Here is a 16,687-nt window from a genome sequence, read left to right on the forward strand (position 1 = left end):
ATGCTCTGGACAGTTCACCCTTCAGAGCCGAGCCTCTCACCTGGAAAGTTCAGACTGAGGAGGGTTACAATACGTTCTCTACCACATCTCTTGACGCTCTCAGAAGAGGGAGTCAGCAGTTCCCTTTTCTTAGGTCTGAATCAAGGACATGTTCGGGTCACCTTAAAAAATGAGGAAGCAGCCACAATGCGTGGAGAGAGGGTGATTCCACTGCTGCCTTCACTGACTCTGTGACCTTGTCATCTTGGTTACATCATCTATAAAATGAAGATATTTCTACTACCCTTCCAGAGTTCATAAGGGGATCAAATACAGTTAGTTATATAATTACTCTGTAACTATAAAGAAATGAACAAATGTAAGGTTTTAAGAATAATTTTTAAAAAAGTGTGGGTCTACAGGATCAATTATTAAACTGTTAACTAAAACACAAAAATACTATATAATGGCATCTATCAGGTGCATAGTGATTAACAGCAGAACATATTATCTTACTGACCCTCAGAAGAACCTTTTAAAAGCTATTGTTCCCTTTGTATCCGTTAGACCAGGAAGGCTCAGGGAGGCTGCCTAGTCCGGGGTCAGTGGGTCAGGGAACACCTGATCTGACCTGGACATCTCTGACTCCACATCCAGACAGCCTTCAGCTCACACACACCCTCATTTTATCCCATCCATGCTGCTGCTGCTAAGTTGCGTCAGTCGTGTCCAACTCTGTGCGACCCCATAGACAGAAGCCCACCAGGATCCTCTGTCCCCGGGATTCTCCAGGCAAGAACACTGGAGTGGGTTGCCATTTCCTTCTCCAATGCATGAAAGTGAAAAGTGAAAGTGAAGTCGCTCAGTCGTGTCTGACTCTTAGCGACCCCAAGGACTGTAGCCTACAAGGCTCCTCCATCCATGGGATTTTCCAGGCAAGAGTACTGGAGTGGGGTGCCATTGCCTTCTCCATCCCATCCATGAAGATGTTTTATACATTTGAGGATGATCAAGTGCTGCTTTGTCAGACATGACCGAGCGACTCAGCTGAAGTGCTGCTTTGGTGTAACACTGATTACAAGTTGATGTATTTAAAGATGATGCCCATGAAGTTTAAGAGTAAGGAAAATGATGTTTTCATGAACCAAGTTTTGTGCGTTCAGTCTGTCAGTCATGTCTGACTCTGCAACCCAATGGACCGTAGCCCACCAGGCTCCTCTGACCATGGGATTTCCCATGCAAGAATTCTGGAGGGAGTTGCCATTTCCTCCTCCAGGGGCTCTTCCTGACCCAGGGATCGAACGCCCGTCTCTTCCGTCTCCTACATTGGCAGGTGGGTTCTTCACCATTGTGTCATCTGGGAAGCTAGGTTCTTGACCAGAGTGTCTCTAACTCAGTGACTCTTTTCACGGTTAAGGTTAACAGAAAACAGTCCCATTCTCAACATGTTTCAGCTTGAACTTAGAAGTAAACAAGGGTTACTTGTCAACAGTGCCATCTCTTGAACTGACCTCTTGGAACATACACTCTAGCAGAGCCTTGCTGTCTTCCTGTGAACCTGTGGGAGGTATGCAGGCAACACCATGCACACAGACAGCTGGACCTCAGGGCTTGGGCTGCCCTGCGTTCATATCCACTGACTAGCTGTACAGACTCAGCACAGTTACTTAACTTCTCCAGGCCTCAGTTTCTTTTTCTATAAATGGGAAAAACACCATCTACCTTGAAGGAGATTTAAACTGGTTTTTCCACCTGGCTGGTCTTCTTACTTTACACTCACTGTTACGTGTCTGCTTTTGGCTAGAAATAAGCCTAGCTGGATTCTTCATGTCCTGGCTTGCTCTGAAGCACGCTGCCCTGAGATGGGGACCAACTTATTACAACAAGAAAACAGAAAGGGAACCCCTGACTGCTACAAGTCTGGGCAGCAGGTGGTGACACACCTGTAGGCTGACACTTTTAAAGACTGAAATTTTCAGTAGAATAGGTTCTTTTCCAGTTTTATTAAGATATAATTGACATGCAGCACCATATAAATTTAAGATGTACAATGTACTGACCTGACTCACATACATCATCATGAAATGATGACCATAAATTCAGTGAACATCCATCATCTCATACAGAGGGATGTTAAAAAAAAAAATGGAAAAAAATTTTTTCCTTGTGATGAGAACTCAGGATTTACTCTTAGCAACTTTCATATATAACACAGCATTGTTAATTATCGTTGTCATGCTGTACTTATACCCCTAGTTCTTGTAACTAGAATTTTGTACCTTCACCGCCTTCATCCAATTCTCCTCCCCTCACCTCCTGCCTCTGGAAACCACAAATCTGATCACTTTTTTCTGAGTTTGTTTTTCGAGTAGAATTGACCTACAACACTATGTTACTTCCTGGCATAAACAAAGTGATTTGATATTTTTAAACATTTCTAAACGATCACCATGATAAGCCTAGTTGTCATCTGTCACCAGACAAAGAGAGTACATAATTACTGACTGTATTTCCATACTGTGCATTTCATAATGTGACTCATTCATCTTGTAACTAAAAGTTTACACCTCTTGATCGCCTTCACCTATTTTCTCTCCTTTCCCCGGATCCCTCCTCTCTGGCAACTACTTGTTTTTACTCTGTATCCATGACTCCGATTCTGTTTAGTCATGTTTGTTCATTTGTTCTGTTTTAGATTGCATGTAAGTGAAATCACACAATATTTGTCTTTCTCTGATTTATTTCACATTGCCTCTAGATCCAGGCATGTTGTTGCAAATGCCGAGACTTCATTCTTTTTTATGGCTGAATAAAATTCCATTATGTGTGTCTACACACACACACACACACACACACACACACACACACACACACACACACATTTTCTTTCAGTTCAGTTCAATCGTTCAGTCGTGTCCGACTCTTTGCGACCCCATGAATTGAAGCACACCAGGCCTCCCTGTCCATCACCAACTCCCGGAGTTCACTCAAACTCATGTCCATCGAGTCAGTGATGCCATCCAGCCATCTCATCCTCTGTTATCCCCTTCTCCTCCTGCCCCCAATCCCTCCCAGAATCAGAGTCTTTTCCAATGAGTCAACTCTTCGCATCAGGTGGCCAAAGTATTGGAGTTTCAGCTTTAGCATCAGTCCTTCCAAAGAACACCCAGGACTGATCTCCTTCAGAATGGACTGGTTGGATCTCCTTGCAGTCCAAGGGACTCTCAAGAGTCTTCTCCAACATCACAGTTCAAAAGCATCAATTCTTTGGCGCTCAGCTTTCTTCACAGTCCAACTCTCACATCCATACATGACCACAGGAAAAACCATAGCCTTGACTAGACGGACCTTTGTTGGCAAAGTACTGTCTCTGCTTTTGAATATGCTATCTAGGTTGGTCATAACTTTCCTTCCAAGGAGTGAGTCTCTTTTAATTTCATGGCTGCAGTCACCATCTGCAGTGATTTTGGAGCCCCACAAAATAAAGTCTGACACTCTTTCCACTGTTACCCCATCTATTTCCCATGAAGTGATGGGACCAGATGCCATGATCCTAGTTTTCTGAATGTTGAGCTTTAAGCCAACTTTTTCACTCTCCTCTTTCACTTTCATCAAGAGGCTTTTTAGTTCCTCTTCACTCTCTGCCATAAGGGTGGTATCATCTGCATATCTGAGGCTATTGATATTTCTCCCGGCAATCTTGATTCCAGCTTGTGCTTCTTTCAACCCAGCGTTTCTCATAATGTACTCTGCATATAAGTTAAATAAGCAGGGTGACAATATACAGCTTTGATGTACTCCTTTTCCTATTTGGAACCAGTCTGTTGTTCCATGTCCAGTTCTAACTGTTGCTTCCTGACCTGCATATAGGTTTCTCAAGAGGCAGGTTAGGTGGTCTGGTATTCCCATCTCTTTCAGAATTTTCCACAGTTGATTGTGATCCACACAGTCAAAGGCTTTGGCATAGTCAATAAAGCAGAAATAGATGTTTTTCTGGAACTCTCTTTCTTTTTCCATGATCCAACCATTTATCAATGGGCACTTAGGTTGCTTCTGTATCTTGGCTATTGTAAATAATGTTGCAATGAAATAGGGGTGCATATATCTTTCTGAATCAATGTTTTCATTTTCTTTGGATATATATCTAGGACTGGAATTGCTGGGCTGATGGTAGTTCTACTTTTAATTTTTCGAAGAAACTTCATACCATTTTCCATGGTGGCTGCACTGATTTATATTCTCACTAGCCATGTAGGAGTGTTCTCTTTTTACACATCCTCAACCAGCACTTGTTATTTCTTGTCTTTTTGTTAACAGCCATTCTGATGGGTGGGAGGTAGTATCTCACCTGGATTTAGTTTGCATTTCCTGGATGTTTAGTGATGTGCCAGCAGCAGAATAGTTTCTAATCATAAGGCTGTAGAATCCCCATTTTTTTCTCATCCATTTAATGATAATGTACCGTGTTTGCCATGTAGACAAACAAAAACCCAGGAAAACAATCATAGAACCAAGTTCTGAAGGCTTAGATTACAAGGTCTGTGGAAAACATAAGTTGGACTCTTACTTTAATGGACACTGAACTCAATGAGAAAGTTGCGTTTCTTTATCTTCAGGGAATGAGATGATAATTGATACTTATTTCCCCAACTGTATATTAATCACTTCTGAATAAAAATCCTGTTAAGTATTCCAAGCACCAGGATTTATGCTTAAGTATGCAGCACACAGTAAGCAAGCAAACCGGGACCTGAAATGATTTTAGATCAGGCATCTCTATGATATGTGACCCTTATCTTGAAATCTAAGCTCCAATTAAAATTCATTCTGAGATCCTATATAATTTACCAAGTATGGTGGTGAGACATTAAGAGTTGTGGACCAAGTCCTTTGAAGATCCAAGAGAAAACTGAGGTCTCTGTTGTCTTAGTGGGGAGCCAATGTGATGAAAATGGCACAACAGATGTCAAGTTACAGAATGTGTAATTTAATTCTGTTTTGGTCTTATGGTATGCTGATTTACTGAAAAAAGCGTATGTTTGGTTTTCCTCCCATTCCTGAGGGCAGGAGGAGAAGCGGGCGTGGCAGAGGGTGAGCTAGTAGGATAGCATTGCCGATTCAATGGACATGAGTTTGAGCAAACTCCAGGAGAGTGGAGGACAGAGGCACCGGGTGTGCTGCAGTCCCTGGAGCCGCAAAGAGTAGCACACGACTCTGTGACTGAACCACCACCTAGGGATGGGGGCTGGTTACCCAGGGCAACCAACTAGTGATTAGAGACTGGGAACTGTCAGTCCCATCCACAGACCTCTGGGAAGGAGAGAGGGGCTAGCGATGAAGTTCAGCCACCAGGGGCCCATGATTTAATCAGTTGTGCCTGTGGAGTGAAGCCTCAGTGAAACTCCAAAAGGACAGGGTGCAGAGAATTTCTGGTTCTCTTCCGATTCTCCAACTTCTGGTTGGTGACTGCATGGAGATTTGAGGAGAGGTGGAGTGCCCAGGAAGGGCGTGGAAACTCCCACCCCTTCCCACAGGCCTTGCCCCATGTCCTTCTTCATCTGTATCCTTTATAGTAAACCGATAAAAATGAGTAAATGTTTCTCTGAAATCTGTGAACCACTCGAACGAATTAACTGAGCCCAGGGAAAGGGTCATGAGAACTTCCAGCCAGTAGGTCAGAAGCACGAGTAAAAACCTGGATTTGCAACCAGTGTCTGAAGCGGGGGTGGGCAGGAGAGCCTTGAGGGACTGAGCACGCTGATACCATCTCCAGGCAGACCGTGTCAGAACCGAACTGCCTGACCAACTGTCGGAGGGAGTGAAAACACACCCTGCAGGCCTCTACGTGCTATCAGGCCACAGAACGACTGGGGTTTCTGAAAATTTTGAACCAAAACAAAGTTGATTTTCAATGGCGAAATAAAACTATGCAACTCTACAACAGTTCACCCTATTAGGTTTTATTCTTTGAAGTGTTATTGATCAGTGAACTCCCCAAATCTGGTGCCATGCAGTAGGTGTGTAAAGTGTAAAGCAGGCACTCACAGTACCAGCCGCCACTGCCCTGGGGGTCAGTGCTCACGACTGTGAGATGCACTCAGTGGGAACCATTTCCTTTCCTTTCCAGACCCAGAGAAAACAACAGAGCCCACTTGGCTCAGCTCAGGTGAGCTCTCTGCACTCCTCCGCCCCGTCAGTGTGTGTGAGATCCGCTTGGTTCCTCCTGTGGAGGCTGCTCCCCCAGGAGCACCTCCGCCTCCACCTGCTCCCGTCACGACCACCTTCTGCCTAATGAACTCCTCCGTATGGACAGAGGACGCAAAAGACCATCAACTACCAACTGGTGGTTTGCAATCCCTGAGCTTATAGTTATCTCAGCCTCACAAATTCAGATTCAGTGCAATTAAAAGTGCAGGATGCCCATCTTCTATTTGCTCTTGTAACGAATGTTTTATACCAACAGGAGGAAAGGTACCAAATGCAAGGCTGTCCCATGGGAGAGGTGGTGAGGGAGGTCAGCACCTAAGGCTCTCGCAGAGAAGACATCAGAGAGCGGGGTCACTACGTGTGGCCACCTTCATTGAGCTGCTCCGTGATGCTCACGCCTCAGCCCTTTCTCCCTTAGCAGCCACAGAATGGGCCTGCTTCCTTGCTTGTCGAGAATTCCTTTTCTTCTTGGAGCTTGTCACTGTCCTGGCTGAGTTTCCAAGTGTCAGCTTGTGAGTGTACATGGTCATGTCAGTGTGATCACAGCTTTCCCTCTCTGCCGGGGAAGTTGTGCTCAGACACTCACACTCAAGTCATATGCGCGCAGTCATTCGTTCACTGGCCTGGCATGAATGAAAGCCTGCTGCCTGCCTGGCCTGGTTTCAAGTGCTGGGGACACAAAGGCAAACAGGGAAAGAGCCCTTGCCTTCTGGAAGTCGATGTTCAAGTGGAATTAGACGATAAACAGAGAAATACAGAATACAATGTCAGTTAATGTGAGGACCAGGGAGGAATGAAGCTGGGTCAGGGGACAGACAGGGCAGTCTGGATGGATGCGCACGTGTTATCCTGGAGAAGGCAGCTGTGGGTCGGTGGCCTCTGAGATGGTCTTGGGGATCCCCACCTCCTGGTATTCCTGCCCGCGTACAATCCCCTTCCCCGGTGGGAGCTGGACCCACTTCTCTCAGACGGAACAGGGTGGACGTGGTGGGCTGTCGCTGCTGAGATGGGGTAGGAAGACTCAGCTTCCATCTTGCATTCTCCCTTTCCCAGATCTCTTGCTCTGGGGGAAGCCAGCTGCCCTGGAGCAAGGCTGTCCTATGTGAGCGAGCTTGGAAATTAATCACCCCTGTTCAGGCCTTGAGAAGCTGCAGCCCAGACGATGCCTTGATTGCAGCCTTGCAAGAAGTCCTGAGTCAGATTCTTCTACCTTAGCTCCAATTAGATTCCTCAATTGCTAAGTTTTAGGACAGTTTGTTACACAGCAATGGGTAACTGACACAGTGATCAAGGATGGCCTGAGCAAGTACTCTGGAAAGACACAGGCAGGTGAAGACCTGGGGAAGAGGGGCTGGGGAAGTCAAGGGCAAGCACCAAGGCCCCGAGATGGAACACTCCAGGCAAAACTGAAAGAAACAGAAAGGCCAGCATGGCCTGTGGTCCCAGCTGGCCATGTGGCGAGAAGAAACAGGCAGGGACTCCGGGGATAGAGACATGCCCAGTTCTAGAAGGCTGCTGTTCTAGCCACCACTGACAGTCTTCAACGCGGCCAACACAACAATGGTAACAGTAATGGCTAATGATCGAGTATTTAAGTCTACGAGGAACTGTGCTGAGTGCTTTAGAGCATTTACACTTCACCAACGCCCTGTAAAGTAGGTGGTATTATTAGCTCCATTTTACAGATGAGGGGACTGAGGCTCCCAAAGGCTAGGCTGCTCTTCCACACGTTTGCAAGTTAGGAAGCGGTGAAGCAGAGATGACAACCAGGCCCTGCCTTCACAGTCCTTACACTTCACCTCTACACAGTCCTGTCCAAAGAGGCCCCTAGGAAGAAAGCCTCTTTCACCCTTAAAAAAGAAAGAGACAAAAACCCAAACCTCCAAACCACAAACTTGTTAAAAGCCAGCCAGTCCAGCTCGTCTGACTAGACGCTCCGGGCAGCTTCATCTTCTCCAGGAGCCCTTTGGACAGAACTGTTCTGGGCTTTATCTGCACTTGCTCTGACATCTGACCCAAGACAGCATGTAAACTAAGAAGAGCACGTGGGTGGTAGCTTTTCTTTTTGACATTTATTAACAGTCTTACATAGCAAACATGGAATCTATGGAGCAATGGCAGATAAAATACCAATATGTTACATTTTATGCAATTCGATGCTTGGCTGGCGTATAGCTTGAACCCTGATTCCCCATCAGTATTCACGTATCTGGCACCAAACCAGGAATCCATCTGCTATGGAACTTACTTTTCCTTCCTGCTTAACCTCTGTCTTACAGCTTAAGGAAGACTGTGCATGTTCCATTAGAATCTTAATTTCTTCATGAAAAGAAGAAACAATCCACTTATTTTCGATTTTTACCTATATTCAATTATATTAGGAATGCTATTTTATTTAAACTATCTTTTTTTAAAAAAGCAATGGCTTTAGCAGACTAATAACGTTCCACACTGCTGCTGCTGCTACTAAGTCGCTTCAGTTGTGTCCAACTCTGTGCGACCCCATAGACGGCAGCCCACCAGGCTCTCCCATCCCTAGGATTCTCCAGGCAAACACTGGAGTGGGTTGCCATTTCCTTCTCCAATGCATGAAAGTGAAAAGTGAAAGTGAAGTTGCTCAGGCGTGCCCCCGACTCTTAGCGACCCCATGGACTGCAGCCAGCAGCCTCCTCTGTCCATGCGATTTTCCAGGCAAGAGTACTGGAGTGGGGTGCCATCGCCTTCTCCTAATAACCTTCCACACAGGAGTCCACAAATTTATATTGTAGTTTTGTATTGAGCCAGAGGAAACAGACAAACAAAAATAACAGAGGGCACTAAGGTTTTTGTTTTCAGGCTTTCACTCAGAAGAAATATGAACGAAACCAGTTTGTTTGACACAACTGGTATTACAATAATATCAACAGCTAACACTAATTGAAAGCATGCTTTATGGGCCAGATACTATTCTAAGCACTTTGACTCTATTATCTAAATTAATATTTATAATATCCCTGTATGGTAAGTATTGTTATCCCAATCTTATAGGTGAAGAAACTCAGGCACAGAGGTCAAACAGCTTGTCTGGGGTAACACAGCTAAAAAGCCTAGCACAAAGACCAAGACTCAGGCAGCGTGATTCCAACAGTGTGAGCTCTTAACTCAGTTATTTCGCCTGAAAAGGGGTGCAGGATTCCAAGCACGTCCACTTCTGCTTCTAAGAAAGATGTGCTTCTCTCAAAAATGCCAAAACCGAAATTAAGGTCAACTCTCCTAATACATATACACCTATCAGTGGATCCCAAACTTCGACCATACCCTACTGCCCCACACAGTAACTCAGATTCTTTACTATCATTACTAGTAATTAATATACAGATTAAAGATGAATGATATGAATCTGGGTACTAATAAAAACTACACACACATCCAATGCTGAAAGTTTATTCCTTTGAAAAGGTTCATCATTTTGCTTTTTCTTGGCTGAATAGTTTGTCGCCCAGGAAATTCCGAGTGTATTCTCATTTTTCCTCGGTCTCTCCTTTTCTCTGCTCAGGTCGCCTCCTCAGAAAAGCCTTTCTTAGATATCCAGACTCTGAGTGCCTTCTCCCCCAAGCCCATGATTCCTCTGCTACATCACTACCTTAACTACATGATACATTTGTGGATGCACTATTCTTTATTTTCTACTTCTGCTATCAGAAAACAAACCATACGTGAGACAGCTTGTTCCCTGCTGTCCATCTGGTACCTAAACCATGTCTGCATCTAAACTGTGCTCATTTTGCCAAACGAACAAATGAATGAATGAATGGTGATGCTCCCTTTGAGGAGAGCTGCGTGGTACGGGCAGAGGGCAGCAAGGGCTGGTCAGCTCACTGCCCGACTTCCTCTCTCCACCCTCAGTGTCCACATCTGTAGCCCTGGAGTCTCGACCTTGTTAAAGGCAGTTCCTCTGACAGGCAGGGAAGGAGGTTAAGGGTGGACTCTTGTCAGCAAGGACAGGTGGGGAGAGGAGCTCGCGAATCCCGCCGTGCTGGTTTTAGTTGGGAGGGAGTGGTAGCAAAACGCTGGGCTGAAGGACCGGGGCTGTGCACAGCCTCTCTCATCTGCTTCCCTGGCGGACTCTGGCTCCACCGTAATTTTTTCCAGCAGCTTTCTGGTATCCATCTTTTTACCTCCACGTCTACAATGGTACCCTCCTTACATTACACCTGGACTGGTACACATGCCCCCTGACCCACGCCGTCTTCCCACATTTCCTCCCACTCGTCCATCCTGCATGAGCATTCCCTAGCTTGGGAATCTGTAATGGCCTCTTTACACTGGGAAAAAGGAAACCGTTTATCTTGGAGCACTAATTCTTTCACAGGTTTGCCTGCTTCAGTGCTCCATGAGTTATTGGAAGGCACACTGACTGTGTGGTTTAATTTCTCCAGGGCCCACGGCAGTGGCTGGCAGACTGGGTGCGCATGGAACGATCTCTGCTACAAGAGTGTCCCTCACCAGCTCCATTCTGTGTTCAGCAGGTAATGCCCTACAATGCACATGAGGGCACTTCATTGTAAATGCAGTTGGCTAACTTTTTCATGTGTATGGCTCGTCTGTCCTCTTCAAAATCAAGGGGCTTTGGAGGGCAGACTCATATTCTCTTATCTCCACCATTTCTCAGGACTGATACCACTACTAGGTACATACTTGCTGTTGTTGTTTACTTGCTCAGTCCTGTCCGACTCTGCAACTCCATGGACTGTAGCTCACCAGGTTCCTCTGCCCATGGGATTCTCCAGGCAAGAATACTGGAGTGGGTTGCCATGCCCTCTTTCAGGGAAATCTTCCTGACCCAGGGATTGAACCCGCACCTCTTATGTCTCCTGCACTGGCAGGTGGGTTCTTTACCACTAGCACCACCTGGGTTATACACTTTCAAATGGCAAAAGAAAAACCAGCATTAAGAATCTGAGCGCAGGACTGGATCTGGGGTCATAAGTACTTGAAAGCAGACCGGTGGATCTGAGCAAATTTCCTGGAAGCCCAGTTTGAGGGCCAGTACAAACGTCTCTGGTTCTAAATTTTGCTTATCGGAAAAGATGACTTTAGTGATCTGGAGACTATAGTCTTAACAACATGTTAAAGGGAAACAAAAAGAAGGGTGAGGAACGGTGGCCACAGAACTTGGTGTGCTTTCATTATTTCTAAAAATGTGAGACACTGGTTCAGAATGACACTGATTGGACCACTTTCTAGGTAGACACCTTTTCATCTCCACAGAGGTTCTACAGGCACCTATGCGTTATAATGACCAATTAGAATACTTAGATGTTGCAACTATACGCAATTTATAAATAGTTTGTCAAGTGCTTTGAAAATGGGAAGTGCTAGGCAAGTACTCAAGTTGTTATATATTAAAAAAACCTTTAGCATATAGTCATTTTATTTAATAACTGCCTCTTTTTTAAAGATATGATATAGATATTTTATATTTTTAGGCATAGATATTTTATAGCTGAACAGAATTTCTGAGCTTGAACCATTGATATTATTGCTGTTAGTAAATCAGAAATACTGAGTAAGTTTTCTCAGTTTATTTAAGTAGATACATGATTCATATCAATCTCCCTCCCTTTCTCATCGACCAATTTTGCCTTCCCTTAGGTTCTGACAAACATTTTGCAAAGATTCTTCTCTGGTCTCCAGGACTCTTGGTTATCTTGCCTGCCCTGCCCTTTTTCCTTTCACACACCTGCCTTGTGATGGTGTTTTTGTAAGAACCTGTGTTTAGGGCTGGGCTTGCCTGGTGGCTCAGCAGGAGACCTGGGTTCAATCTCTGAGTTGGGAAGATCCCCTGGAGCAGGAAAAGGCTATCCACTCCAGTATTCTGGCCTGGAGAATTCCAGGGACTGTGTCCATGGGGTCGCAAAGAGTCAAACACAACTGAGCAACTTTCACTTTCACTTCATTTTCCCTGGTGGCTCAGTGGTAAAAGAATCTGCCTGCCAATGCAGAAGACGCGGGTTCGATCCCTCGGTCAGGAAGATCCCCTGGAGGAGGAAACCCTCTCCAGTATTCTTGCCTGGGAAATCCCATGGACAGAGGAGCCTGGTGGGCTATAGTCCTTGGGGTCGCAAAGAGTCGGACACAACTGAAGTGACTAAACAACAAACAGATTCAAGACTCCATGCCAAATCATGAGTGATGATGAGCCCTTTGAGGAGCAAAGAGGCCACAAGATGTGGCGGGTGGCCACCAGTGGGTGCATCCCCCACGGGCACTGTTACTGATTACTTCAGTCTACTGTCACCATTCTGCACTGCTGTGTCCACTAATTAAATCTGGCCTTCATCTCCTGACAGGTCTTGGCTCATAGGTATAAACTTCATTTAAGTTACCCTGTTTCTGGTCCCCACTGAACTACTCATAGGCAGAACTTTAGACGAGGCAAACGAGTGTTTGATCATTTCCCACTGATCCCTTTAGGACTTCCCTGCGTCTTCAAGTGCTAAGTTCCTTATGCTGACATCGGCTTTCTGTTAACTGTTTCTTACTGTCTGTCACCCTAGGAGAATGTTCCCTGTCCTTGCCCTGGAACTTTTGATCTTTCCCCACCCACTCCTGCTCCCACTTAAATTTAGCCTCTAACGTCCTACAGTGTATTTTCTTTATTGGAAAACCCAAACGAAGCCATTCATCTGTTACCAGGGTTAATATTTTAGCCTTTGTAGGCACTAAACTAATGCTGCCAGCTGCCCAGTGACTTCCCTGTTAATTTCAGCTGACATTTTTTTCTGTCCTCAGGTGACTCATTTACCACTCTTCTCTTTGAAAGCGCTGTCTTCCACAACTTGACTTTCTACAGGCTTCCCCACCACCTCACTGGTTGCTCTTCTACCAACCTTTAAATACTGAGCTTGCCCAAGGCTTGGCTTGGACTCTCTTCTTTATCACTCCAGTTTTTATGCATTTACCTCATCTTTGTGGCAAGAACTAACAAAGCTGATCTCTACTTGAATCTCTTTGATGGCCTTCAACTCATATCTACTGATTACCTCATTCAAGATGAACTTCTGATTCTCCACCTCCCAACCAATCCCCTCCCTGCAACCCAAGTTTTCCATCACTCCACCTCCCAACGAATTGTCCCCTCTAGGCTTCCCATTTCAGTAAATTTAGCCCCAAATCTAGGTGGAAATCATCCTTCTCTTTCCTCATCTTCTACACCCACTTCCTGAGGTCTACCAATTCTGTACCATTTGGCGCACAAACATATCTCAAATCGACTCGTCTCCATCACTAGCTTTTGGCCCTTCCAGCTCTTACAGTTCGCCTGCTTCTACCCTGGCCTCTCCACCGTCCATTCCGCCACACTGTCATCAGATTCCCAGATGCCTTCCCCTTGTACTTTCCAAAGTCTCTGCCCCAGAGCTCTTCCCCTGGAGCCTATCACAGGCCTTTGTCCTCCCTGCTTGCCCTGCTCTAGACATGCAGATCTCCTTTCAAGGCCTTTGATTCCTCAGACCACTGGTGTTCTGCTTCAGAGCTTCTGCAAGTGCTACTCCACCAGAATGCTCTTCTTTTTTGCACGGCCAGCTCCTTCTCTTCCTGTGACCTCTGGGAGATCCTCTCTGACTTCCATACCTAAAGCAGATTCCCCTCTCAGAGTACTAGGGTGGGGCCGGGGTAAGGCGGGGTGCTGAGCTTCTAAGGTTGACAGATATATAGGCTGAATTATCAGTCAAATTGGGGTAGGACAGGTCTAAGACACAAGGTTAAGAGGTAAGTAGGGCAGCTCTTAAGTGATTCATCAGTATTTTAGGTTTCCCCCAAAATCATTTTCCACACATTCAATTTTCCTCCTGTCTTTACTTTCTCTCAAATACTGTTTCTTTTCATGGGACCTTGGGCTGTACTGAGATACCTACCCAAGAACTGAAAATGTTATCTGGTCATCCCAGTTGTCTCCTCTTATATTAGGGACCTAAAATTACAGCACTAAACTGGAATCTTCCTCTAAACACTACCATAAAGATGAAGCCTGAGGCCACCTAACTTCTCTCACATGAAACCAGAATTCTCTCAAATTATTTTCCTCCCTTGCACAATCTGCCAATCATAGCAAAGCATGCAATTCTCATAAATTACTAAAAAATATCTAGGAAGAGGCCAAGTCTTCCCCTCACTCCCACCTTTCTTTTCTAAATCTTTCACAGCCTATGTGGGGTCATGCTCTACGGCATAGGGTCTCGAACCTCCCCGCCCCAGGCAGGTACCTCCTATCAGATCAGTAGCAGCATTAGATTAGAAATAAAGTGCACAATAAATGCAATGCTCTCAAATCATTCTGAGACCATACTTCCCATCCCCAGTCCGTGGAAAAATATGTCTTCCACAAAATCGGTCCCTGGTACCCAAAAGGTTGGGACCACTGCTCTACAGCATCTTTCCCTCTCCTGTGACTAGGGGAGGGAAATCCTTTTAATTTCCTCCATCAAGGTCTTTCTCTAGGTGCCTGGTTATCTGTTTCCTCACTTTCAACCTTGGTTCAATTAAAAGGAAAAAAAAAACCACAAAATCATAAGAGTCCACTTCCAGAACAAAGGAACAGAAACCACTCAAATCAGTTTGAGTACAAGAGGGAATTTATTAGAAGAATACAGTTTCTCGCAGGGACTCCAACAGCTAAGATGAGTTACGAGCTAGAAGCAGGCCCTTCTGCAGGTCACATCGTGCTGTCACCACAATCTTTTACTTCTGGGTTTTGCCAAGAGCACATACAGAATATCCTAGAGGTCAGTTCTCCCTGTATGGTTGAGTGAGAGACTAGAATGTGGCTTCGTTTCTGCTGGCCTTTTGATCTTTATATTCCTTTATGCTGGCCTCGAACTTGTCAAGCACATGCTGGCAGACATTCATGAGCTCAGTCAGGCCTCTCTGAAAGGGCTCGACCGCGGGGAGGGCACCTCGGGTCTGTATGCGCAAGTTAATTTTGCTCTCTGAAGGATGGGTTGTAGTGTAACCACAGAATTCCACTTCCGGGTTCTTCATGATCATGTACCGAAGAGAATTTCCTAGGGTATGGTCCTCCTCGTGCAACACAAATGTCACACAGTGTCTATCTGTCCCAGCTGCCTGGACCATCTCCAGGGCTGTCTTCCTCTCGCCTTCAGCCATTGAGGTCTTCATTCCAGACATTTTTCTACACACATAGTTTTTATAAAAATGAGATCACAGAGTATGGTTTTGAAACTACCTTTTTTTTAAAAAATCTATCACAATTGCAACAGGTTACTACTCTAATGCACTCCAATTACACAGAACTATTAGCATTAGCCCTTATTATTATCTTCTTCTGCCTCCACTTATTCTACCACTAAATAATTTACTGCCTACAGTTTCTCCCTACTCCATTTGGCCGTCCACATGACGACCAAGGGGAGTGTCCTTCAACAAAAAGTTTGCTACAACATTCTTTTAGTAGAGCCACAAGAAGAGGAGCAGGATTAGAATAGGGTGGGTCCTGCTAAAGTATGAAAAGGGGAGTTGAAAGGAGTGGGGGAAAACGCAGATAAAAATAGATACTAAAGTTCATCAACGTGCAGTTTTTCAACTACGGTTTCCGTTTACACGAGGTACGGAAACTAGAAAGTCTGAGAAGAGTCTCCAAGCACGGGGAAAAAAAGAGAACTCGGCGCACAGAGACGACCAATTAGCGCTCGACCCAGAGGAGTGGCCTGGGCCTGGCCCACAGGCCAAGCCCATTACTCGGGGAACGGTGGCCGGGTGCACGTTATCTTTTACTGACTCTGGCTGTTCCTAATGGGGATGGGCCGTTGGGGACTGAACTCCGCTCTAACAACCCGTCTTCCCTCTTTGGTATCTAGTGCACTGAGCGTCTCCACTCAAGCAATCCTGTTCCCCCCCCTCCCCCCACCCCTTCCCAATCCGGGGCCCCGTTCCCCGCCCTGGTGCGCCCACCGCGCCCCCTCCTCGCCCTCCTCCCGGTCAGGCCCTCGCTGCCAGGCCAGGCCGCGGAGGCGGAGGCCCCAGCCACCCGCCGGCTCCCAGGGCCCGGCACGGCCCGCTCCTCCCGCCTCCCCCCCCCGGCCGTTACCTCTCCAGCTCCTGGTCCTCTTCCATGGCGGGGGCGGCTTCCGGGATCCTCAGGTGGCGCGGGCCGGCCGGAGGCTCTGCCCCATGCCTCGAAGCGTGCGGGCGCGGCAGGCAGGAAGGAAGGAAGGAAGGAAGGACCGACGGAAGAAGTGCGGACGGAAGGAGGGGGGAGGAGCCGCAGCGGCGCGGCAGGGCCCGGCTGCTGGGCGGGGCGTGGAGGCCCAGCCCCTGGCCCCGCCCCGGCCCCGCCCACGGCGTGAGGAGGGCGGTGGCCGAGCCTGAGCGGCTCACCTGAGGTGCTGAGTGAGCCCTCCCCCTGAACCGGTGGTGGCAGACAGGTGGAGCCGGGCTCCTGCCCCGCCCCGAGGCCGAGACCTGCCTGTGGGCGCCAGAGCTCGGCCCTTGGCACCTCCCC

General features: G+C 46.6%; 1 protein-coding gene across 2 annotated transcripts in view; it reads right to left on the reverse strand.

The window, feature by feature from the left end:
* The window catches only part of POLR1D (RNA polymerase I and III subunit D), a 34,084-nt gene extending 17,664 nt beyond the window's left edge, over window positions 1–16,420 (reverse strand). The window contains exons 1-2 of one of the 2 annotated variants that reach the window (XM_052650017.1): window positions 16,274–16,420; window positions 14,780–15,358 (exon numbers count right to left, since the gene is read on the reverse strand). In XM_052650017.1, coding sequence (XP_052505977.1) covers window positions 14,983–15,358; window positions 16,274–16,299 — 402 coding nt within the window. In that variant the 5' untranslated portion in view covers window positions 16,300–16,420 and the 3' untranslated portion in view covers window positions 14,780–14,982. Of the gene's footprint in view, window positions 1–14,779; window positions 15,359–16,273 lie in introns of those variants that run through there. The other variant, XM_052650018.1, reaches the window with a different exon arrangement.
* Window positions 16,421–16,687: the final 267 nt, after the last annotated feature.

The sequence above is a fragment of the Budorcas taxicolor genome, chromosome 12, assembly GCF_023091745.1.
Source record: "Budorcas taxicolor isolate Tak-1 chromosome 12, Takin1.1, whole genome shotgun sequence".
Lineage (NCBI taxonomy): Eukaryota > Metazoa > Chordata > Mammalia > Artiodactyla > Bovidae > Budorcas > Budorcas taxicolor.